This window comes from Pinus tabuliformis, chromosome 9 (genome assembly GCF_031772625.1).
Source record: "Pinus tabuliformis cultivar Carrire ecotype Pingquan chromosome 9, CPIR1, whole genome shotgun sequence".
Lineage (NCBI taxonomy): Eukaryota > Viridiplantae > Streptophyta > Pinopsida > Pinales > Pinaceae > Pinus > Pinus tabuliformis.
This window is the reverse complement of record NC_142307.1, coordinates 1,759,609,329-1,759,635,164: the sequence shown is the minus strand read 5'-3', so window position 1 is coordinate 1,759,635,164 and position 25,836 is coordinate 1,759,609,329. Positions and strand designations below refer to the sequence as shown.

At 37.3% G+C, this 25,836-nt stretch overlaps 1 protein-coding gene across 1 annotated transcript in view; it reads left to right on the top strand.

The window, feature by feature from the left end:
- The first annotated feature begins 378 nt into the window (after nucleotides 1–378).
- The window catches only part of LOC149155798 (AT-rich interactive domain-containing protein 2-like), a 100,732-nt gene continuing 75,274 nt past the window's right edge, over nucleotides 379–25,836 (top strand). Inside the window, exon 1 of the mRNA XM_089444526.1 lies at nucleotides 379–1,082. Within this exon, the coding sequence (XP_089300652.1) occupies nucleotides 513–1,082 (570 nt within the window). The 5' untranslated portion in view covers nucleotides 379–512. The remainder of the gene's footprint in view (nucleotides 1,083–25,836) is intronic.

The following is a 25,836-nucleotide window of genomic DNA, read 5'->3' as shown; positions in this document are numbered from 1 at the left end:
GTATTCAATTGTCCACATATAACTAACTAGGGAATATTTTTTTAAATATATATTTAAATAAAATCCAAGAATATATTGCATTTAATACTGCATTATTCCATGTATAGCTATGGTATGTATATACATCTCATGATTACTTGAGCTTTTTGTGGCTAAACAATCTCTAGTAGGAAGTAAGGAAACATACCCCTCACAAACCCTCACGATTACTTGAGCTTTTTGTGGCTAGACAATCTCAATTAAAAAGTAAGGGGAACATATCCCTCGCATACCCTCACCACGTACGACTGGCAAGATTCGGTTTAGATTAATGCACCACGGTAACCAAAGGTAAATCCCACGGCCGAGTAAATACCGCATAGAAAAACGGCGGCGTCCTTCAAAAATAAATAAATTAAAAACGAAAAATAACCATGCGAAGGAGGAGGGAAGAATTCTTCATATCGTGAATTGGAATTTTTCTTGCATTGCCGAGGAATCGATCGGTGGTCGACCCAATCATCCCATGCAAGATGGCCAACTGCAACAGCGGTCGTGGCAGTGAGCAAGAATTGCAGAAGCAGAAGCAGATTTTCAATCAAATTCTGATGACGTTCTTGAAAGGCTATCCCCAGGCGCGTTCCAGGCCCTTCCCGGTCTTCGTAGCAGAAGGCAAGCGCGTCGATCTTTACGACCTATCCGCCCGGGTTCGAATCCTGGGCGGTTACCAGGCCGTCACGGAAAAGGGCAAGTGGGGCGCCGTGGCCGAGAATTTGGGCCTGGAGCCCTCCTGCGGGCCTATCCTGAAGCTCGTCTTTGCCAAGTACTTGAAGCTGGCGGAGAGATGGCTGCACAAGCTCAGGGCGGCCAAGAATAATGGCGAGATTGTGACCTTTCAGCAACCGCCGAGGAGTGGCGGGGTCGAGGCTAATAATGATGTTCTTGCCGGCACGTTGGAATGGATTAGGTGCGTTGCTGCGAGCCCTGGCAGAGGGTTGCGGGGTTGGTCGTATGGGGAGAAGTGGGCCGAGGAGTGCTTTAAGAGAGCTGAAAGAGCAAGGCTTTTGGTTTTCAACGAGGCCGACCACCAGCAATATTCTCCGGTAGGTAGTGTGTGTTAATCCTAACAAAATCTCCTTCAATTTATTGCTCTGTTTTGGGGAATAGAGATTATAGCACGTGAGGCTGTGCAGATGTTTTCTCGGACCTCATTCAAATGGGCCGCAATATGGGTTTTAATGAATGACCTGCTTTTCGTTATCTTTATTTGTCTTTCCATGGTTGGCAAAGTATACATATGATTTAGAATCTTTACGCCTGTGCTACAGTAAATCCAGAAATGGTTCTTATTTTTAAAGAAAGAAATAGCGCCACATGTATTGGTACGAAACTTTGAAAAGCCCCACTTTTGACTATTCCTTCCTTTCCATGCATACCCTGCAAAATTTACTATGCTTATTCTTTCTGTTTAAATCGGTGGAGATGCCAGGATTGAACCGATGTCCTCAGGGTATCCACAAGTTTCACCAGAATTGTAATTTTTTCCCTTGAAATAATTAAATATGATTTAATTGTAGATTTATTTTATAATTAATTATTCTTTATTTTTAAATTAGTTGTTTTAAATTGATATTTCAAATAAAGATAAGTTTGGGTATATACATTTTTATAAATTAAATAGTGAAATTTTTAAGTCGAAGGGTCTTGTATCCTCAAAATAATATTACTGCGACTTTAAAATAAAATAAATTTAATTATAAATTTATATGGTAATTTGTTGATTTGAGTATTAAAAGTGCAATAAGAATAGGTGTACTTTTATAAATTAAGTAGTGGAATTCCTGTGCAGAGGGGTCTTTTGTCTCTAAACCAACAAGATTTCGGGAATGAAGTTGATCTTTAGTAAAATTGAAAATTTTGTTTATGTTGGCTAAAATAAATTTAAATATAAATCTAAAAATAAAATAAAAATCAAATAGCTATACAAAATATTTAAATAATGTCTGTTTATAAAAAAATTTGTAAGTGAAGAAATTGAATCTCTCTTGGTTCATGTTAGATCCGTATTTAAGATGGATCTATGCTGATTATAAACCAATTAGGGAATACAATGCCTTATCATGGCAGTGTAACTTGTGCTATTTAGTTATAAAGCAGAGGGGAATACAATGCCTTATCATGGCAGTTGTAACTTGTGTTATCTAGAATGAGAAATTATTATCATGCAGGCGTAACTTTTTCATCTCTAGCTTAATGGTTGATTGATTGTAGAGTGAATATGCTTGCTTGCTTATCCTGGCAGTTGTAACTTGTGCTGTCTAGTTATAAATCAGATGAGGAATACAATGCCTTGTCATAAGTTATAACTTGTGTTATCTAGAATAAAAAATTATTACCATGTACTCTTAACTTTTTCATCTCTTAACGTAATGGTTGATGGATTGTAGAGTGAAGATGCTTGTTTGACTTTCCTCTCTCTTTTCTATGACAGAAAATATAAAAATTTAAAAAATACCTTCTTACACTACACTTGGTCCAATCTAAAGTTCTAAATACAATAATAAATTAGATATTCCAACCATTAAATGAAGTTTTGGAAATGTTTAATAAATTAGATATTCCAACCATTAAATGAAGTTTTGGAAATATTTACTTAATAAAATGTAATATTTATCAAAAAAAATAAATAACATCATAAAAATCTTTAAATTGAATCAGTAAAATATTGATTAGTGTCTTAGATTTTTATACACTCTAATACCATTTCTTATTTTTGGAAATGTTTACTCACATTCAACCACAACAAAAAAGAAAAAAGAAAAATTAAATCGGTCAAACAATGAATAGTGTCTTAGATCTTTATGCACTATAATACCCATTTCCCATGCTCAAAAATAAAAAGTTAAATACATCAAAGAATGAACAGTGTCTTACACTATCTTTTCCCATGCTAAATAATACAAAGTTTTATATGCCAAAGAAAATGAATGACACTTTGGAATCATAGTGTTCTATCTTACCCCTTTTCCATGGTAAACATCAAAAATAGAACACTTCGAAGAATGAATGGATTATATGGAATTAAGTATGGGAATGACCGTGCTTGGTAGTACCCCTTTCCCATTTTAAATAGTAAAAACTAAAAAGTTTGATACACTAAATAATGAATGGTATCTAGAAATGTTCAAGTTGGATATGTCAAAAATGAATGATATCCCGGAAGTGATAATGATAGCACTCATGTCAAAAATGAATGATATCCCGAAAGTGATAATGATAGCACTCATATTCCTTACTGAACAATAAAAAGTTAGATATGCTATAAAATGATTGACATTTTGGAAATATTTAAATATTTTGAATGATGTCCTGGAAATAGGGATATTTAATATGTTATGTTAGGCAAAAACCACTTTTAGAAGTATTTTGGGAGTTGACTTGTGTACTTTATAAATTTTATTTCCACTTTATAGTTATATTTTGATTTCTAATAAATATTAACCTATAATTGTAAGTTAAATTGATTTTATTATATCTTAATTTTTAATAGATATAAATATATAATTTAAATTAAATTAAATATTATTTTTTCATTTTTTAATAGGTGGTAGCTTAACTAGATTGTTTTTTAACTTTGAAAATCATTGAAATTTTAGTAAGATTTTGGTAACATCTGGCAGGGGTTTTTGTAAATTCAGGTTATAGCTATAAAACTTTAAGATTTTGGGTAACCAAATGTTTTTTGATGGTGCTGAATCCATTTCCACCATGGAAAACATGATTCGAACATTGCTAGTGCAAGATTTTTTGAATTTTTTTTGCTTGGATTCCGGCCAATTCCTTCGTCTCGTTCGACGATGCCTTATTGTAGTTGATTTGTATATTTTTTTTATTATTTTTTGTAAGAAAACATTTTTCTCTTTTAGCCATTCTACCTAACCATCCAAAATACTCCAATTGACACTTTTTTTATTATCTATTTAAATCATATTATTTATTTATATACATTTTTCTTATAATATTTTTTTATTGAATTTAAGCTTCTGTGATCCATATCAAGTTTATTAAGAAAGTCTTTTGTGATAATCACATCAAATGAATTTTGACATAATTATCGTCGAAAACCTTTTTAATAAACTTAATATTTTTTAATTGATATTATATAATATAATATAATATAATTTAAATTAAATTTTATTTAATTTATTTTTATTAAAATTATAATGAATATTATATCACTTAAATTAACTCTTATCTTATTTTATTATATATATATATATATATATATATATATAATCAATATACTTTTATTCATACAATTTGTGTTTAAGATATGTTAAATTCACTCACCTACTCTCGATGATTATAGAAAAGGGGACTTCACATGTGTGGGATGTGAATCCTAAATATGGGGATTTGTACCTCCTTGAATGCTTGTATGGCAAACTTATCTTCGATTTTTTTTTCCAACTGCCTTCTTGTGTTCAGGATGAGACATGCTCAACTGAGATGGTTATGAGAAGTTCTTTTGCTTGTGTTGTGGTGTGCAACGTGGTACTTCTTCTTCTTGTAGGGGGCTTTTTATCATCAATTGAGGGCTGATTGGATTATGTTCAGTTGCAAGATGCTGAGAGCCAGTTGTGCTGTTGGTGTGCACCATGGTATTGTTTTTTTTATGGTGTTTCTTATGATCAGTTGACAGTTGATTGGATAAGGAGGTTCAGTTGGAGGAGAAATAAAATTACTAAATTTTTTGAGGTTTTTTTTTGTTAATTTCATTTTTATAATTATAACATTCTAATATATTAATTTTCCTATATGAAATTATGGTTATGTTAGCCCAAGATTTTAATTCATAGTTATAATGAATTTTTTTTGCTGAGTCCTAATTTTGTTTATCATTTAGAAATTATGAATTTTATTTACAATAAATAACGGCTAATTTACAATAATTTTGTTTATCAGTTAGGTGCTGATTGTATGATGTTCAGTTGGAAGATGCGGAGGGTAAGTTGTGTTTTTGTTGTTGGTGGGGAATTTTCAATTCTTTTATGATCAGTTGAGGGTTGATTGGATGATGTTTAGTTAGAAGATGTGGAGAGTAAGTTGTGTTTTTGTTGTTGGTGTGCACTGTGATATTGCTTTTTTTCGCATGATGTTTGTTATGAACCGTTGGGAGATATGGAGAGTAAGTTGTGTTTTTGTTGTTGGTGTGCACCATGATACTACTTTTTGCATAGTGTTTTTGTATGAATTGTTGTGGCTGATTGGATAAGGTTCAGTAGGAGGATATGGAGACTGAGGAAAAGAGAAACACGATTACTAAATTTCATAGAGCCTTTTAGATAAATTCTCTTTTATAACTTTGACATTTTTAATATATTAATTTTTTATATGAAATTATGAATATGTTAGCTGAATACTTTGATTCATAGTTATGACTACTTTCTTAAACTTCTGATTTTGTTTATCATTTGAAAATTATGAATTTTGTTTACAATTTAAAAATTATGAATTTTGTTTACATTTTAAAAATTATGAATTTTGTTTGCAATTTTAAAATTATTGAATTTTGTTTACAATATAGACCTGCTGATTTTGTCACAGTAAAATCTGAATATTCAAAACAATTGATACTAAACTCTGAATTACTTTTAAATGCTAGAATGTGACAATTTGGCATCTAAATATTAAGATTATAAAATTTTGAATTTTTTAATATAATATATATTTATGTAAAAAATTAAAATTTGGCAACCCCGATTCCTAATTTCGAAATGGTTGTGGCACTTTCACCTGAATCTTCTGCCTATTTAGATCCACATCCACAATTGTTCTAAGCTTTTTAGAGTCTTATCTGTTTTACTGTTGAGAGCAATTGATAAGAACTTTAAGTCCTAATTTTTGCTATGATCTTAGGTTTTCTTTCATTCAACGTTATGGTTTGTATTTTGAATGCACGAGATTAGAGTCCTTAGTTTCCATATCAGGAAAGATTTAGTCTTATGTACTTAGAATGAATAGTTATTGTACTTTTAAAGGTACAAAAGTGATTTAATGGCACATTAATCGTGGTTAGTCTAACCATCTCACATGTATATACTATAAATATCACTTTGTTCGAATGAAGTATGTTAATTTTCCTGAAACTTTGCAATTACTTAGATGAATTTATAGAAAACTTTGCAATTACTTAGATGAATTTATAGAAAAATCAAGGCAACTGAAAACTGAAACCAAGTTTAACTTTCATTAGATACAAAGTTATTTAACATTCAATAAGTCGCAGAAAATAATCGAGATAAAAACACATGCACACAAAATTGACATGCTTGTTTTACCCGAGAAACCCAAACAGGAAAACCTACGTTCATTGTTGTGGTCTTTTATTAATTGTTCTTTGAGCAAATGGATCTATTAAAATTCAATGTGTTGCTACTGCAACCAACAATTTGTCATTGAGAAAGCGCTAGGCTTCTCCTCACTATTATCAGCTCGACAATTGTTCTCGGCTTGCTCTTGATCACTACTCTCGGCTCTGCACGCAATTGTTCTCTGCTGAAGGTAGTCTTGACTTGTTCTGCGAATCTTGATCCTTGCGCCTCAATCCATGCACACTCTTGCTCCTCAACTCACGTGCACTCCACAACAAAGAATGATCAATTATTATTCTGCCTTCGTCCTTCTCTTTCTCAATAAAATTCGATGCATGCAAGGAGGCTTAGTCGAATACCAGTTCACACTAGTATTGCGAGTTTCCTTTCCTAATTAACTGGAGCAAGCCCCAGTTACTCTTGGACTAGCTCTCAATTAACTAGCTCGAGTTGCTCCTTGATCTCCTCTAATTGTGATTCAAGTTAACTGAGGACTGAAATGTTTAGCCAATTTCATGCGTCCAACCAAAAAATCCTTTCGTCTTCTAATTTTTTCATCCTCCCATCTATCCATAGTAGATTCTTGGTTCTCTTCCAATCTATTCCATTTCAATTCCACCAAGTTCTTCCATTCCATATGTGAACGATCTATAATCATTTGCAGATCCAGACCCATTAGTTGTTTCCCGATAGGGGCAGGCTCGACTGTTAAGGAGAGGACCTTTAGGTGCTCGACTGTTAAGGAGAGGAGAGGGCTCGACCAACGGGAGAGGGAGAGGAGTATTTTCTTTCTTACTATACACTTATGATAAGAATGCAAGCTTACCTCTTCCTGAATGGCTGATGGAGATAGAAGATGGCTATTGAATGGACGCTTAGTTCTTGGTGGGATGGCTCCTTACCTCTATCTATTTATATAAGATATACCACCATTAGGTGTAGCAAGGGTAGGTCTTGTACGTATAAGAATATGTCCCGTATTCTCCCTCGGGGTTCTAAATCTGTCCATTACAAGTCATAGTCACGTGAAACCATAAGCTTTCCCGCCCTCCCCCAGAGCCAGCCTGATCGAGCTAGAGCCAGCGTTAATGGGAGGGAGTTCTATCCAGCCCTTGCTGAACCTAGTACTAGCCTGGCCCGAGTATCCCATCTGAGTAACCAAGTGGAGTAGCCAAGTATAGTGGCCAAGGAGAGTAGTATCCAAGCCCACCCAATAAATCCATTCAAGTTGTGTATTTAGAGAATGGGTTCTAATTCAAATGGCACATTTTCACTACTATATGCCAGTACTTTTTTCATTTATTTGAAACCCCCCCTTACCTCTCCCTTTTGTTTTATCCCAATAAATAGAATATTTATAGCATATATTGATTTCATATAACTCGTGTCAACCAACCGATACCATTATGTCCCATGGATATAATTTATTTCACTTAAATAGGAAGGAAAATGACAACGAATGGGTTCGTTAAGGACGGTTTATAGATCATCAAATTACCACAAATGGAATGAAAAGTGGGTCCATGTGAATGATCAATACCCCGCAAACCACAACGCTCCTTCCCCATATGGAGTTCGGGACCCAAAGGCAATCTTTGAGTAAACCTCTCCTCTCCCTCTCCTTAACAGTCGAGCCCCTGACGGACCTTATGGTCGAGCACCTAAAGGTTCAATTTACTTATTGGGTGGACCCTCTCAAATAAGTAAAAAAAAGGGCCTGCTTACGTATCCTTAACAGTCGAGTCTGCTTACGCATCCTTTTGGTCGAGCACCTCTCCTCACCATATGAATAGTGAGCCCCCTAAAGGGTCCTCTCCTTAACAGTCGAGCCTGCTTGCGCATCCTCTCCCTCTTGGTCGAGCACCTAAGTCTGTCAGGCTACAATGAGAATGAGGCTATTCATTTGAAAGATCCACTGGGCTGGCTTGCTGGCTTGCTTCCTTGATGCTTATTGGGTGGCCCCTCTCAAATAAATCACTGACACTACGATGGAAATGCATCGAATCCAGAGCATACAGTAAGCGTCTTCATTATGGCCGTTTTGCTCTATCCCCGCTCGACAGGCTCACCCTCATCCATATGATGGATGAGCGATAAATCCCTCACCCTGCCGGGGGCATGATGGCGGCCCGTTGGTCGAGCGTGCTCCGCATCCTCTCCTTATCAGTCGAGCGATGGCGGCCTTATTAGTCGAGCATTCGTTCCTCACCCTGTCAGACCTCTCCCGGTGGTCGAGCCATGCTTACGCATCCTCTCCTTATCAGTCGAGCGATGGCGGCCTTATTAGTCGAGCGTTCGTTCCTCACCCTGTCAGACCTCTCCCATTGGTCGAGTCATGCTTACGCATCCTCTCCTTATCAGTCGAGCCCCTGCCGGTCCTATTTTGAGTTTGATTGATCTAGCCGGGAGGAGAGCTCCTTAAGGCCTTACCGAACCCGCATATCAAATACGGGGAGGAGCTCGTTTGATTGCTAGGGGTGAAAGGCCAACCAAGATCGGCTATGTCCGTCCGAGCTTGTGAACTAAGGGGGCAGTGCGTAGTAAAACGGGTGTGTATCTAGCAATCAAGAGACAGAATCAACTAGAATCGATTCGAGATCTATCAATCAAAATAAAGCGCACATATACTGGGTGCAACATATATAAGCATTTAAGTATAAATAAAAGCATGACATCCCGCGGCGTCCACCCCGTCCGTATGGGTATGGGTTCATTCCGTGCACCGCGCCTCGCCCCCAGCCACTCGAAACATCGATCTATCCAGCAAATTAGAAAAAGCAATCCCTGGCTCTAGTTACCGAAATGATACTCACGGCCCCCAACTACTTTGAATTGGTCAGAATCAAGTGCCTTACAAAGGATGAGTTAGCGTGCCGGGGAAAGAAGTGCGCACAAGACAGATCTATTTGTCTATACTATTTTAGCCCAACTACTTCATGTCAGGCCCCTTAATTGAAAGCCAGGTCAATAGTTCGGAAAGGAAGGGTCATTTATAGTCAATTAGGAATGGAGGCGCTCAATAGGGACCAGAATCAAATTGGGGGGCCTTACTCTTCAAGTAGGTTCGCCTATAACATTACAGGACCTTGCCTTATGTTTAGAAGTATACATCGAACGCCTTTTCTTGATGGGCTCAAGTAGTGGTGGATTAGTGTTATGGAGTGGGCGTCTTTTGGGGTATCGGGTTATGGAGGCACTTACTTATCTCCTTGGCTTGACCTTGGCTAGTGACCGAAATGATATGGGTTAATACGTTATATATGAGTTAGCGTGCCCGAGAAATAAGTGGGCGCAAGACAGATATCTTTGTCTATTCCACTTCTATTTCTTCCCCTCAAATATGATTCCGCCCATCTTTCTTTCCCTCAATTGCAGAGCTTACAAGGCAGCATATATTATATATGTAATTATGCAACGACTTTACTTAATACAGTGGGTTCAATAGTAGCGGAGTAGATTTATGGAGTTATGGCTTGCTTGTACTATTTTAGCCCACTATATTACGTTAGGTGACTTTTCCATCATGACCCTGGTTGGCCCGCTATGCCAACTAAGTTACCTTTTGATCTTCCAAAATTTGAAGGCCGTGTCCGGAATGATTGCCCTTCTCCGACCCTTCCTGTCCAACTGGAGCGGACAGCTAATGCGTTCTCCACTGTGGGTATATGGTTGGTCTGTGACCCCTGGATGTCTTTGGCACCCTTGGGGTGATCTCGTAGTTCCTACGTGGTGGAGACGATGGGGTCGGTCCATGGCCTGGCTTTTTTTTTCCTTTTAACACATTTTGCTCAAAGGGTTGAAGGGAGATAGTACATCAAGCTGTTCGCAAGGGCCAACTTGATCCTCTTCCCCAGGGATCCCAGATGAAGTAACCCTAGGAGAGCCGCCGACTCCAACTATCGCCCATGTACGATCTGTATTAGATCTAACCAACTACCCACTCTACCTTCTCTGGACCGGATGAGAAATCAAGCTCAATGGCGAATCACTTATATAGAGAAGAGACTAGATAACAACTTGCTTTAGAACCTACCTGCTAGAGATAGATCCCGCTGCAGACAAACAAACCCGCTGGAGATAGCGCCCCCAGAGATAGAAGAGCCCGCCAATACACCGCCTGAGACTACGAACAACTAACTTTTGAACATAAATGCTTCTTACAATCCTAGTTAGGGTTTAGCCCACCTCAATTCATGAATTCATGGAAGCGAGCGAAGGTTTACTCTCTTCACTTATCTTTGAAGTCTTAACTCAACCTAATTGAACTTGTAACTGCCACCTCATATTGTAGTCGAACTGAAGAAGACTCCAACGAACTGAAGCTTCAACACTACGCATGCAAATTTGATGACCATTCCAGTAAACTGTAATCAACTTATCATCACTGAAGTCTATCTCATGATGTTAATTTTAGGTATGTTCTATGCTTAGAACAATTTACTTCAATTTTTCCATTTAGGTTCACTATCAATTCCATATTAGCAATCACATCAGCATGATTGTAAAGTGCAAATAGAACATAAACATAAACATCAGAAAACAAGCCAACACAAGAGGACACAAGATGTGGCACCAGCCAGGGACAAACCCCAATGTGGGGAAACCCTTGATCAAATCTTCATATATTCTTCAATAGTTCAGTAGAGAGAGAGATAATACATATACATTAGAAGTCAACAATTTGACTTGTCAAGATCAGACATCAGAGATCTTCACCATGAAGATGACACAACGAGGTTGCAAATCTGATGACATGGACTGCAGTTCTGAACTCGGGTGAAGGCAAACATTCTTCAACTGATTCTCCAAGGTGATTCCATCACCATGCTGCACTTGGCTAGCTGACTAATCCTCAATGCAATAATACCAACCCATGACAATAGCTCTGTCCATCTCATATTGCAGCAGCATCATACAGCCCTCTAATGGCTTCAGCAGTATGACAGCTCCATGTATTATGCTAGTGATCTGAGCCTTCAAATACCCATACGAAATATTGACTGTGGTGTTATGGCCTGTGGCCTAACACAGTTTTCCTGTAGCAGCATAAACCTCTGCTGCTCACAAGGAAGTCTACACCTTCATATTTTCTTACATGATCAGCTCATCAATCTACCTTCTATTAATGACGGAGCTCCACCAAGGTCACTGAACATAGGCCTATATTAATCTGCCCTCTAACAGTCCCCTTTGCTGCTCCAAAGGTTTCCAACCAAGGTCTTCAACACAGTGATTTCTCTTCCACAGAATTCACTGTTCATAGCCTTCATCAAGTTCACACCCCTTGCTCCATCCAAGTGACTGTACATAGCTTCTAAATCAAGGTCTGCAACATACAACAATTATGCTCTTGCATTTATTGTCAACACAACCCTAACATATGCTGTCCAAGCACGCCTTGCTGGACAGACTTCAACGCATACCCTTCAACACTCTTCTCCACGTCATACAAGCCACTCACACTGATTTTCAGACCTTCCTTATCTGCTTGAAGCTTGATGCTGTCCCTGTCCAAATCAGAGGTCAGATTAGGCATCATTTAGCTGTGGTAAGACTCCTCCATGACTGCGGCTAGGGCATGCTTGAATAGTCTTCTCTTTGGTTGTGTCTAGGGCTAGTTAAGGCATCCTCTTCCCAGCGTATAAGGATCCTCCTGTTGCTGCATAGAACCCTTATTGACTGCAGATTATATCACCTTTAAGGATGCGGTTAGGGCAGCATAGAGGCCTCTTGAGACTACGGATCAGAGGACTGCATCTAGGGCTAGGACAATGGCCAGATCTTTGTGGTTAAGATTCTTCTTTACTGCGGCTAGGGTGAGGTTGGATTCCTTCCTTTAGGACTGCGTATGGGAGCCTTTTAGGACAACGGATAGGGTCTCTTCTAGACCTGCGATTAGATCTCTCCTTGCTGCGTTATGGAAGCCTTCCTCACTGCGTTAAAGCCTCCTCCATGACAATGTTAAGGTCTAGGGCATCTCCTCTAGGGCAGCGTATGCTCTTTAGATGTCCGCTGCCACCAAAACCCAAAGACAAGTGGAGAGAGATCACAAGAGATGATTGTGAAATGACTTGAAGATCTCTTCTATTTATGGTGAAACGTTGAGGACAAGTGGGGGTAGTTTGGTAGCTGGCCGACCTTGACGAATTGTCACATAACACAAATAAATTCATATCTCTATGAATACATGTCGGAATCGGATGATCTTTAGATCAATCCTACACCTCTCGATGAGAGGAATCCAAGAAAAATATCAACTGCCATAACTAAGAAGACGCACATGGAGTTTGGCCCTAGTTGCCAATTTAACACATGAACTCACATTCATGCTAGAGAAATACTAATTCAAGGTCTTCACTGGCTAAGGCACAAGCCAGAAGACCTTCCATAGCTACATTTTCAACAAAGTATGGATTTGATTGTTCATAACTTTGTGATTAGTTGACTGCTCGAGTTTTGCATGGCCGACTTTGTTTCTCTTAATTATCTTGTAGGGTATTATATTAGTAACAAACTATACAATAATACATTTTTGCATTCTCACTTGTCTCGGTACCATTCCTTGCGGTTAATTGCTTGTCTCCACTTTTTAATTTTGCACTTGTTGATCTTTGTTCTATTTTTTAATGGTTTGTTTTAAATTCATGGGGGTCACCACTTTGCAACAAGCAAATTTATTTCCAATCAAGTCATATGGTGTCATAATATGATAGTGAAATGGTCACGTCTTGAATTTTAGTTTTGAGAGTGCCAATGTTGGTACTCTTCTTCAATTTAGTTTTTGCATGCATCATTGGTGTATGGTGACAAGTTTATATTTTTATTTCAATTTTGTGGATGTCGTTATTATCCCATGTTGGATGGTCCATTTTGGTTTTCTAAAGAAATTGCATTTTATATTACACTAATACCTTGGTGAGCTTATGCGAAGGGGAAAAAAATTACAAATGAGCACGAATTCATGAATATCAACAAGGAGCATCGTGTCAACTTTAGTCCCAATCTCCAAAGAGTCCCAATTTCTAAAGGGTCGGCATCCTTACTAGAAGGACATAACAAGCTTTAATCTATGGAACTTGACATTGATGGCCAACGCCTCCCAGATGGAAATCAATTGAATCCTTGTCGAAGATGACCACACGTTGTCATTCAGTCTATGGTTTTTCCATGTTGTTTGTTCATTCAAGTGTCCCTTAAAACTTCTTTATTTTTTTTAAGCAAATCAATGAAAGGAGTTTTTTTAAGCAAATCAATAAAAGGAGATAAAAGATTTTTGTTGAAATTCATGCCTAGAAACATGTTGCGATCCAGGATCCTAGAAAATATTCTCGATTGTCTCTTGTCTCCAACATATTACATAGAGATGTTGTTTGGAATTAATGGATGAAACCTTGCTTTGATTTCTAGCCTATGGTCGAGTACCATCCACTCCAGGGTGCAAATCTTAGATGGCTACCTTAGCTTTCTAGATGATTTGAGTTTGTTTAGTGCATTTGGTTAGCTTTTTGTTGAGCTTCCTTATTTCAAATTTTGTCAGTGATTGACTTATGGTAGATGTTTCAGTTTTGCATATTTTTTTCAATGTGTACCATCACATCTCATTGGATTGGTCACTTCCATATTTACATATTTGAAGGGAAACTTTCCTTTTAGTGGATTGTTTTTGCTTTTTAATTTTGTTGGCGTCTTTTCCTTGCAATGGGCAATTTATTTTTGCACTTTAGTTTGTAAGTTTTATTTACACATAATAGACAACAAAGGAGAAATTGGGCGTTTTCTCAAATGAGGGGGGTTTCGAGATCTGTTTAAAACTCTAGATTTAGAGCTAAGTGAATTGATGATTGTTATGTGGAAGTTATTGAGACTTGTAGGGCACCAACTTGAATTGATTGGGATGGAAATCGTATTGAAGATGGGCAACAATATTTACGAATGGTTGGCATGACAAAAGCAAGTGTTTCAAGAGGTAAATTTGGCCTCAAGGGTAAACACTTATGGGAGCTAACATGATGTGGAAAAGAGATGAAGGAAATCCATTATATTAGACTTAAAACAAACCAAATAATTTGGGGAAGAGTTTATTGCAACATGGAAAATTATAACGTCTTATTCTTAAATTTAAGTATATTAATTTGGTGATATTATTATGAAACTATTCAAAATGTTAAACAATTTTATATAGAAATTTGAGTGAATATTTATTTTGAATTGACCAATATTTTTGGATTTTTTTTGAATAAATTAACCAGATAGTAAATTTTAGCTCCTAGAAGTTATCTTGAATTGTAATCAATTACATATCTTCACATTCAACGGTTTTTTTTAGTTTTTAAATTTCCCTAGTGATTCTTTTATCATGTTTGTTTTAAATGGTTGCCTCTAGTCAACTATGTAGATATATCTTATTAGTCGTGGCATATTTGATTAGTGAACAATAGTCTAGTGTATGGTCTCTTGCCATTAATGTAATGGAAAAACTGTGCTAATAAGATAATCCCAAATTGAGTGTATATATATATATATATATATATATATATTTGACATTCTTTATTGTTTGTTAGAAAAACATTTTATATATTTTTGAAAGATCTTGAAGGCATGTACTTGGAGGGTTGAATATATTAAATTAGTTACTTGATGCATGGCTTCACAAGAATGAACTAACCTTGAAAAGAGAACTTAATTCTTGACTTTATTCCCCGCAATAGTACCCACTCTCATCCTAAGCAAGACCATCCTCACCATAGACCCTTTACTTTTCCATTCTTCTCCAAATTTCTATCCCTGTCCTCTACTTCATATCCATCTTGTAATTCTTTTCCTTCCCACCCTCTTTACCCAACACCTATAATAGCTCATCCAATGTAGACATGATCACACCACTTACACTCCATCAACAACTCCTCCTCTATAATGACGAACACATGGAATCCTTCCTAGACGCTGCCAACAGTAGGGGGTCTCCCCGGTATGAAGTCCCAATTAGACCACACATCATTTGGGATAGGAGCCCCATCTGGAATGAAGGCCTGATTGCCATTTATACTTAGAGATTTACCTTGACTGCAATCAACACATAAGAGCGCACACGTATACTTTGAGATAAGCATGTAAATTAGCTCTGTGAAACACCGATTACAATGTATATTAAGTAATTTCACGGAAGGGAAAAGAAATAGTGAGCCTTTAGAAGAAAAATGATAATACTATCCTAATAAAGGCACACACATGTATAGAATGAATCTTTATTAATCTGCAAAATAATTCACAAAGTAACAACGATAATGAAAGCAAGTAGAATGCACATTCAACAAGATGTATACCAAAGCCAATGAAATAGTTTATTTTCTTTAGTACATATGAACACAAACATATATCATAAACATTAAAAGAATAGTCTTACAACATCCATGATACATGCATGAAAGTGCGCTGGCTCAAAGAGCTTCAAATATTAAGTGAAAGTTCCAAGATACATAATTACAATGATGCATCACTAGTCCCAATAGTGGAACATTAAGCCACCACTTGCTTCTCAAAATAATGATCTTCTCTCCTATGCCTAGTTTGAGAAGCCAAGGTGAAAAGCATTTACTTGAGGCATGAGGGCTTATTTATAACAAATGGAGTGACCTTTCACCTCCCATTTGACTCTTGACCTCACTCATGAGTCTTGAGCTCCCATATGACTTTTGAGCTCCTAGTGACTTTTCACATTCCATGTGTGACCTTTGGCTTCCGCACATTTTACATTTTCTAATTTTCGAAATGACATAATTACATTCCACCAATAATGTGGCAAAAATACATAGAACAAAATAACGCTCTTGTTTTCACATTGTGAAGCTACAATTTGGCGACTATGACATGAGACTTCATTGTAATGTATCAATTCCAAGTTCTTCTCTTTGCTGCTATGTCTTCAACTCTTCATGATTGATCTGAGATGTGCTTCATCTTCACCCTCCAAAGGGTCTGGATAAGTATTGGAACCTTCTAAGTCAACATGAGTTTCCATCTCTTTATCGTGGTCCAAGATTCCTTTGCTCTTGCATGATAACACCTTTGTGTTAGATATCATTTTGGGATTCAACTGCGTTAAGTAAGTCATTCACGTATGACCATTTCCATGAGAGGTAGTCGTAACTGACTAATTTCTCATGATTTTTAAATAGTTCATTTAGCACTCATTGCATCGGGTGATGCTCACAGGGGTGAAGAAGTGGGATTGAAACTAGTGAAATGAATCACATAGCATCAATCATCACTTCCGGGGCTTGCACCCGGTAACCAGGACTTCCCAGGAGGTCACCCATCCCAGAACTCCTCAGGCTCAAGCGCGCTTAACTGTGGAGTTTTCCCCACAATCAAGCCCACTTAGCTTGCTACCCCATTTGCAAAACCTTAGCAAGTATTGTGCCTCATGAACCATTCAAGTAGAGATCCCTTGACTCTTTTTAAATTTAAGTATGGGGGTTTACGCAGTGCATTATATTAGATATCATTTTGGGATTCAACTGCGTTAAGTAAGTCATTCACGTATGACCATTTCCATGAGAGGTAGTCGTAACTAACTAATTTCTCATGATTTTTGAATAGTTCACTTAGCACTCATTGCATCGGGTGATGCTCACAGGGGTGAAGAAGTGGGATTGAAACTAGTGAAATGAATCACATAGCATCAATCATCACTTCCGGGGCTTGCACACTTGTGTTTCATCTCCACAAGTGTCTTCTTGAAACCTCTCTTTAATGACCTCCTTGAACATCATCTTGCCATGTTAGGATGGTAGCACCTGCAAACGAAGTTCACTCATGACAAGACAATATTAGTCCCAAATTCACCCATTCTATCTTGTTTGCTCGTGTAAGATACTAACTGTGATGGGACAGTGCGCAATGACTGAGAGTAGGAGGCAAGAGGTGAGGGTCCGCACAGTGGGAGTGCGCAATGATTGAGGAGGAGACTTTGGGTATTACATAGGTTTCCACTACAAGGACTAAGGGATGACACTACCATCCACTGGGATTGTGAAATGCGCAATGGAGGGAAGGGTCATCAAGGCTTTGCGCAGAGGGCAAGTCCAAGAGACAACGATGACATGCTTGCTCACTGAGGATGTGTAATGCGCAATGATAGAGAAGGAGATTTTTGGTATTGCGTAGGTTGCCATTGCAAGGGCCAAGGAATGACCCTATTGTCCACTGGGAGTGTGCAATGCGCAACACAAGCCAGGGCTGATCAAGGCTTTGGGTAGTGGGCAGGTGTAAGCAGCAAGGGTTGAGTGACTGTGCTCTAGAGATGCGCAATGCTCAATGTGAAGGGAGTTGTTCTCAAGATGGGCACAAAGGGACAAGAGAGAGAGAGTAAGAGCACTCAAATAGGTCCAAAACATGATTACATACACATAGTGACATATACAATCACTCTTATGACAAGAATATGCACAGTACCCAAAACCAACATATATTCATTGAAGCGACAATAAAATGACACTTATCTTCAAGTGCGACAGTTAGGGTGCAAGTCTTTGTGACCCCAGTGTTGACTGCAATCAAAAGGTGCACTATGCCATGGGAGAGTGTCCAACACATGTTCTTATGATAGATATGATCAACTAGTGTAAAAAAGTGTGTTGGAGTTGCCTCTAGAAGGTGTGCCAAGGTGATTTTAACAAGATATGAGAAAGCAAGCGAAAGCAACACATCGAAGAGTGAAAATAAACAAAAACAACACTTGCAAAAGAAAGAGCAAACAAAAACAACACATGTGAAAGCAAAAGCAAGCAAAAAAGACAGCTGATAAACTTACTCAGATGATGGCGCACTTGTGAGAGAATGCTCCTTGTCCTCCAAAAGTGCCAAAGCTCAAAAGCGAAAGATGAATGTGAAATGAGCTCTAGGTTGGTCTCTTTATATATGGAGAGCACACATGCAATTAGGGTTAGGGTTCATGAGTGCGCTCAGTGCATGTTGAAAAACTAGGAGATAAGGATGAGTTGACTACTTCTAGAAGTGTACTAGTGTTGACTTAAAGGAAGTGCGCTCTCACTGTCAATAAGAATTGCGCACTGATTGTCAACAAGGAGTGCACAATCACTGCTAACAAGGAGTGCACAATTAGTCTCCGGGAACTGTGCAATGACTATCTTTGGGAATTGTGCAATGACTATCTCTGGGAATTGTGCAATGTCTATCAGCGAGAGGTGCACTTGCTTGAGTTCCAGGAGTGCGCACTTGACTATCAACAAGAAGTACGCTCTGTCTAGTGGCAAGGAGTGCGCTTCACTGTTTCCGAGAAGTGCATAAGGCTTTCTTGGAAGAGATGCGCAAGGGCTAGGCATGTGAAAGCAAGTAGTTGTGACATTTAGGAAGAAAGTATGGCCAAAGATGACTTTAATGACTCAAAAGGACAGTTCGCATGATCATTAGGGGGCTTCAAAAGTTAAATGAAAGCAAAATTTTGGGGGGGGTTGTAGCAACTACAAGAAGTGCTTAACAACTAATTGTCAACTTATGGCCACAACAAAATACAAAGGGATATCCCTAACAATAAATAGTAGGATAATGGTAACAATGAACAAAATAGGGAGGCTTGTAGGTGGATGGTTATAACAATCAACGTGGGGATTATAGTTTGACATGAATTGTGTTAGTACACGATGCCTTGGCTTTATTGAGAAAAGGTACCAAGGAGGTGTTTCCTAGTGCTTTTTGCCTTTTTCATAGGAAAACACATGAAAACACCTTTTTAGTAGGTGACTTTATGAGTTATTAGAGTCATGTCTTAAAAGTCACTTTATGAGGTACTTTAGTACTATGTACTTTATATTATTAAAGTCATTTTTGCCTAGGAAAGCACATGAAAACACCTTTTTAGTAAGTGACTTTATGAGTTATTAAAGTCATGTGACTTAAAAGTCACTTTATGAGGTACTTTAGTACTATGTACTTTATATTATTAAAGTCACTTTATGTTTTTAAAGTGACTTTATGAGAAAAAGGTACAAGGTATAACTTAAAGTTATAAAGTGACTAGGGAAGTCATTAATGAGGGGGTGACACATGAAAAAGTGGTTTAGTGAAGATTAGATCTCCACCATTGATTTATGAGAGCTAAGATCTAATCTTAACCATAGATCAAAGGGTTAGGGTTTCTCCTCATTATGAGAGACTAAAAAGGGAAAAAGGTAATAGAGGTCATTTATTCTTCATGTGAAGAGCAAAGTGAAGGAGAGGGAGGTTGTGATAGCCAAGTGTTGAAGGGAAATAGAGGTACAACAAACAACAAAGTTTAAAGAAGCTCGAATCACAAGGCTGGGAGACAATACACAGGTCGAGGTAGCACAGGGAAGTGGCATGCATGTTGAGAAGCTTACGACAATTGTTTCTTGTGCTGAAACTAAAGAGAATCTTAGCGGATTTTTCGAGGGAGATTGTTAGGAGAGCAACCTGAATTTTTAGGAGGTTTTTTTGGGCTGATTGACATGTATTTCAAGGAGAAATTCTGTCAGCAGAAGCACACAGTTCGAGGCAGTGATTGCTGATTACAAACACGATTTTCAAGTGCATTTAATGTTGGTTGGAGGCCTGAATTTTTACGACATTCTAGGAAGAGAACTCAAAAATCTAGGCTAGAGATTGTTGACAGTGGCACACATTCCTAGTGGCAGAGATTGTTGGAGTGTGCACTAATTTCTAGACAATGGTACAAAATCCAAGGAGTTGGGTAGAGTTCTAAATTGGAGATAAGGACCCCTGAGTTTTTTTGCTGTGTAAAATTTTCCTAAGAAAAGCATAATAAAATTCTCCTTCACATTGGTTTTCCACTTGTGGGTTTTTCCAGGGTCAGAGTTGACCAAAAATCCTAGTGTCTCATTTATTTGTGAATGCTTTTTCTATCTTCTTGTCAGTTGAAAATTGAATAGTGAAAGTGAAGTAGAGTAGCCTAGCAGTGTTTAGTTTATATTTGTATCTATGTTTGTGTCTGCATTTAAATATGGGGTTGGGCATTAAACAATGATATACAAAACAAACCTAAACCAGAGGGGTTACGACAAATGCTAAAAATTTCTATAGGCTTCATCCCCATAATTATCTTAGAGCGCATAACACATCCAAATTTGTTGTTGAGAATGGACAAGCTTGAATTTGAAAATCACAAGTCACAATTGGAGGTTTAAGATCTCAAACAATTGGTCATAGAGATGAAATACCATTAAAATTTACATCTTTAACTCTTCCTTGATGCCTCCCCCGCAATATAATCTTAAATCTTAGCTATAAAAAAAATTGAGGAGATGAGGTACCGATAGATATTATTCAAATAAGAGAGAAACATGATAGCAGACTCCAAATTCTTGGGTGTAAGTGGTTTGGAAGAAGGAAAAGTCCCCCATGTTTATTGAAGTGGAATTGTTATGCCAAGAATTTGTAGGAATGCATCATGCTAGCCAAGAGCTCAATCTTAGGGTTTGTGGACTCCCTACCTCGACCTTTGCTTTAGATCCTTTGCAGTTGGGCATTTTATTCCTCCAAAGGCCACGACGCCCTTGACTTGAATGATATCTATCTCGAAAGAGCTTGGATGGGTCCCAACTTGATAATATTTCTTTGCTCTATCATTTAAGGGAATTGTCTTTGAGCCCTTAGGTCCAAGAGATCGATTTCCTCCCTCCGACATATAATCTTTCTTGATGTGGACATCACAATATGCCAATTTGTTGAGCTCAAGCATTTTAGGGAGCAAGTGATAGCAACTAAGGAGGAGGGTGTTAGAAAATTAGAAAGAAGAAAGTTTTTCTTGTGATGATAATTACTTGTGATATTATTATGTTCTTATTAGCTTCTTTATCTTCTTTTCATCAAGCAATCATCAAAGCAAAAAAACATGAAGATCATGGACACAAGATGTAGGCACTTAGCTAGGGCTAAAACCATTATGTAGCGGAAAACCCAGTCAAGAACTCTTCCTTCAGTAATTCAAAATGAGATAGACCAAGACCTTAGACCTACGAACCTTCCTCCTCCACCAAGTCAACCTTTCAATGAGATACAACAACCTTCAATAGTCTCTTCTTGTCTAGTTGCTATAGCGCAACATCAATCTAGAAAATTCGGCCCTAGCTTCACCAACAACTTTAGAATCTTGACCTCCGCAGCAAATGTGGAATTTCGGCTCCCAACAACAATCCAGAACTTCGCATGTGTGAGATAAGAGAGAGATTTTGACTTCTTTAGCGAGATGTTGGCCTCCTTCTTTACTATACTTTTCCTGTTTTTCCCTTGAAATTCACATTTTTCTTAGCCTAGAAACTGCAAATCGAACTTGTTGAGTGTGCGTAACAAATGAGGTTGAGTTGTTGCCTTTATATAGGAGTTTTTGCTCCTCTATTTAGGCCAAATTGTCTAGTTTGAGGCCGACTTGGTGGAGGAGGCCTAGAAGACCTAAAATACAATACATTAAATTTCTTCTTTGAAAAATATATCCCGAGAAGGGTTCTTTTCAATATGACATGGACAAGGACACTTGACATAAACCTTAGAAGCCTTCAATGGAGGCTTTGACCTGGAGACAGTTGACCCAAGAATGAAACCCATGCTTTAATAAGTCAATTTCTTTAATAATAATTTATTCTTTCTTTCTTTTGACAAATATATTTCTTTATGACTTAAATACAATTATGAAGACCAACACTAGTTACATTCTTCAACACTCCCTCTTAACTAGGGAGGTATTCATAATTACATATATACTGAGGTACATGGAAGATCTCCAAAATGAACAATGAAGTGTTCTAGCACACTCAGTGCTGCAGACTAGAAACCTGACTAGGGTATTCTATTCGGATGGGATTAAGATGGACTCCAGCTTTCATCCAGTCTAGGTACCATCAAGCTTACTTGCTAACCGTCAACCCAGGGATCTAGGTGCATATCCAAGGTTAGAGCTCTAAGACCAATGCCACCTTCCCTCTTCGGGATCTAGACATCAACACGTAGGTCGACCATGTGTCCTCCCAAGCATCCGCCATTAGATGCTTCAACTCTCCCTATCAAACTAGATATATCCATTTGTCCAAGCATGCTTTCAGAGTGTTCAACCTTCTTATGGAGAGATTTCCCTGTACAAACACAACCCTAATCAATAATAAACTTTCAAATATACATACAAGTAAACACAAACCTTCGGGGTCCTCATTCTTTCAAATGCTACTTATATCATCATCAAATCATCCAACCTACAATTTGTTGGAAGCTTTCTTCTTCTTTCATTTCTTTAGTAGCCCCAAATACATCTTCAAGTCTTTTGTTTGCAACTTCATGAACATTTATCGATAATACCTTTGCTTACTTCAAAATATAATATGCCCTCCTTCTCAACTGGGAAGATGTACCCTTTCTTTTATCAGGGTCCCTCTCAACTTAGAGAGATTGACCACTTCCTTCTTTTATAATATCGAAGAACCTTTTATGGCATGCATCACGTTCATCATAACTTCCTTCACCATGCTTACCAATATTATCAAGTCAACTTTACTTACGAACATCTTCAATATCTTGAAAATTATTTTTACCTGCACAACTTAAACAACAAGTACAACAAAGAAAAATATATACAAAAGCATGAAGTTAGCTATATCAAAATCATGTCAATACTATAATGGAAGCATTAGACTTTAGACATCAAATAACTAAACCTAGTTAGGTTCACGAGACACATCTTTTTACATGCTAGACATCAACTTCTTGCTAAGGTTTTTGTCATAAACCCTAGACTTCATCATCAAGACTTCGAGCAACTCAATCAAGATATCAATCTCATTATATCTAGGGCCTCAATATTACTTTTAGAGATATATGATAGATTCTACCATGACTTAATGTAAACCCTAGATTCCATCTTCGAGACACAAAGCCTTAGATATCAATGATTCAATAACAATCCAATCATAGTACTATCTAAGGTTTCAACAATATGCTTTTACATGACAAACTTTTACTAGGGTTTGTTGCAAACCCTAGACTAAATCATATTGAAAACAATATCATATCCTAGAATATCAATTTCTACTAGAGCTTTACAGACCCTAGGTTTCACAAACTAAAACATGAACATTAACAATTAGGACAACATACTTGCATATACATATCTAGGATGCATTTCACATCAATATCTACTAGGTAAACCCAAGACATAAACATTAATACATCAAAGTTAGAAACACAACAATTTTCCTTCCAAGCTAGGGTTTTAATCAAACATACGAACATACACCTAGGGTTTCATTCCTAGGATCTTGCTATAGATATTACATAGTTTAGTTCATAAACCCTAAATTACCAAACCCTAAAGATCTAGGGTTTCAATACATGACTTAAACATTAACAACAAACCCTAAAGGGCTAGGGTTTCTATCACAACAATACCAAAACATCAAAGGAATAGGAATTCTAGATTTCATCAACAACCCTAAGTAGATGAGGGTTTCATAATATTGACGTACCCTTAGCAATAAGAGGCTAGGGTTTTATAGTAAACCCTAAGAGTTAGGGTTACACAAGAATGATCAAAAAATATCATGAGGGTAGATTCAATCTAATGATTAATCACCCTAACAAGAATCTTTGTGATTCAAAACCCTAGACATAACAATGTCAGTAATGTAAAGCAAATTTCAAAAAGAAGAATGGTCGTACCTTTCACATGAAGAAAACTTTATAACAAAGCTTATAGTCTAAGACATACCTTTGAGTTGTTTCTTAACAAACCTTGTAGGACATCATTCTTAAAGGGCTTCCTTTGCAACAAAATTTCTTCCATGCTTCAAGTCTATCCTTTGAAGTCTCCTCCATAACCTTTGGGCATTCAACAAGCTTTCCTAACCAAAGAAAATATAAAGAAAAAGGTTATTAGCATACAATACGAAGAAGTCTTGATTTGAGGAGGAAACCAAACATAAAAAGATGAAACAAAGAATAAGATACTTATCGTTAGTAAAATGGTGAAGGCTCCCTCTTAATCCAATCTTGAGGGATACCTATAATTTATCAAAATAATTCAAAAATGTTTTTAACATGACATGTTAGACCTACAATATGTAAAGATCAAAACATAAAGGAAAACAATATAAGACTAAGAAGGATATGTAGGATAGGACTTAGTAATATAATTCCTCGACCTCTGATTCCTCAATCTAATTCTTCTTTGGTGGTGCTTCATTGTGAATATTTTCTTGATCCTTATCTCTCTTCTTATTCCTTGGATTCTCAGGACAATGGCTTTTATAATGACCCATCTTATGGCAATTATAGCATTCAATTTTTGATAGGGCAACTTTCTTCTTTGGTCCTTTGAACTTCTTGAAGGTTCCCTTCTTCTTGTGATGAGCAGAATAGGCATTTGAGATGTTTTCTTCTTCATCCCCCTTCTTGTTGTTTACCAACAATACTCGAGCTTCTTCTTGACTGCATACATTCCACATTTGCTCAAATGTTGGTGTATCCTTCCAACTGTTAAGTCTTGATGCAAAGACACTCCAAGGTTTTGGTAGTCCTAAAAGAGCAGTAATTACGAGCTCCTTTTCTAGGATAACTTCATCTATTTCTTGGAGTTCATCTATGATTCTAGATATTCTTATAAAGTAGGATGAAACAATGTCATCTTTTGTCATCTTAATAGTCCTTAATTCATTCTTGAGACTTGTTATTTAACCAATGTTCTTGATTATGAATAGTTTGGAAAGAGCCTCATACATTTCTCGAGGGGAATCTATGTTGGGTATGTATGGGATTAGGTTGTTGTCCTTAACTCCATCCACTATTAGGTTCATAGCCATTATTTCGGTTCTTCTAAACTTTCCTTACTCTGCTTCACTTGATTCATTTGTAGGCTTCTTGATTTTTCCTTCAACAAGATTCAAAACTTTGTTCTTTTTGAGAATAAGATCTATCCTCTTTTCCTAGGCCCTGTAGTTAGAGGTTCCTTCTAGCTTGTTCTCTCCTTTCATTGAATTTGTCATATTGATATCTTCTACTCCTTGTTACATGACCTTGAAACTCCTTATTCTCCTTTGATTGGATCTTCAGGTTGCATTTTTCTTCCTTCTTTTACCTTAGCTCTGATACCATGTTAGAAAATCAGAAAGGCAAAAATATTTCTTATGATGATTATTACTTGTGATATTATTACGTTCTTATTAGCTTATTTATCTTCTTTTCATCAAGCAATCATCAAAGCAAAAAACATGAAGATCATGGACACAAGATGTAGGCGCTCAGCCAGGGCTAAAACCCCTATGTAAGGGAAAACCTAGTCAAGAAATCTTCCTTCAGTTATTCAAAATGAGATAGACCAAAACCATAGACCTACGAACTTCCCTCCTTCACCAAGTCAGCCTTCCCGTGAGATACAACAACCTTCAATAGTCTCTTTTTGTCTAGCAACTATAGCCCAACATCAATCTAGAAATTTTGGCCCCAG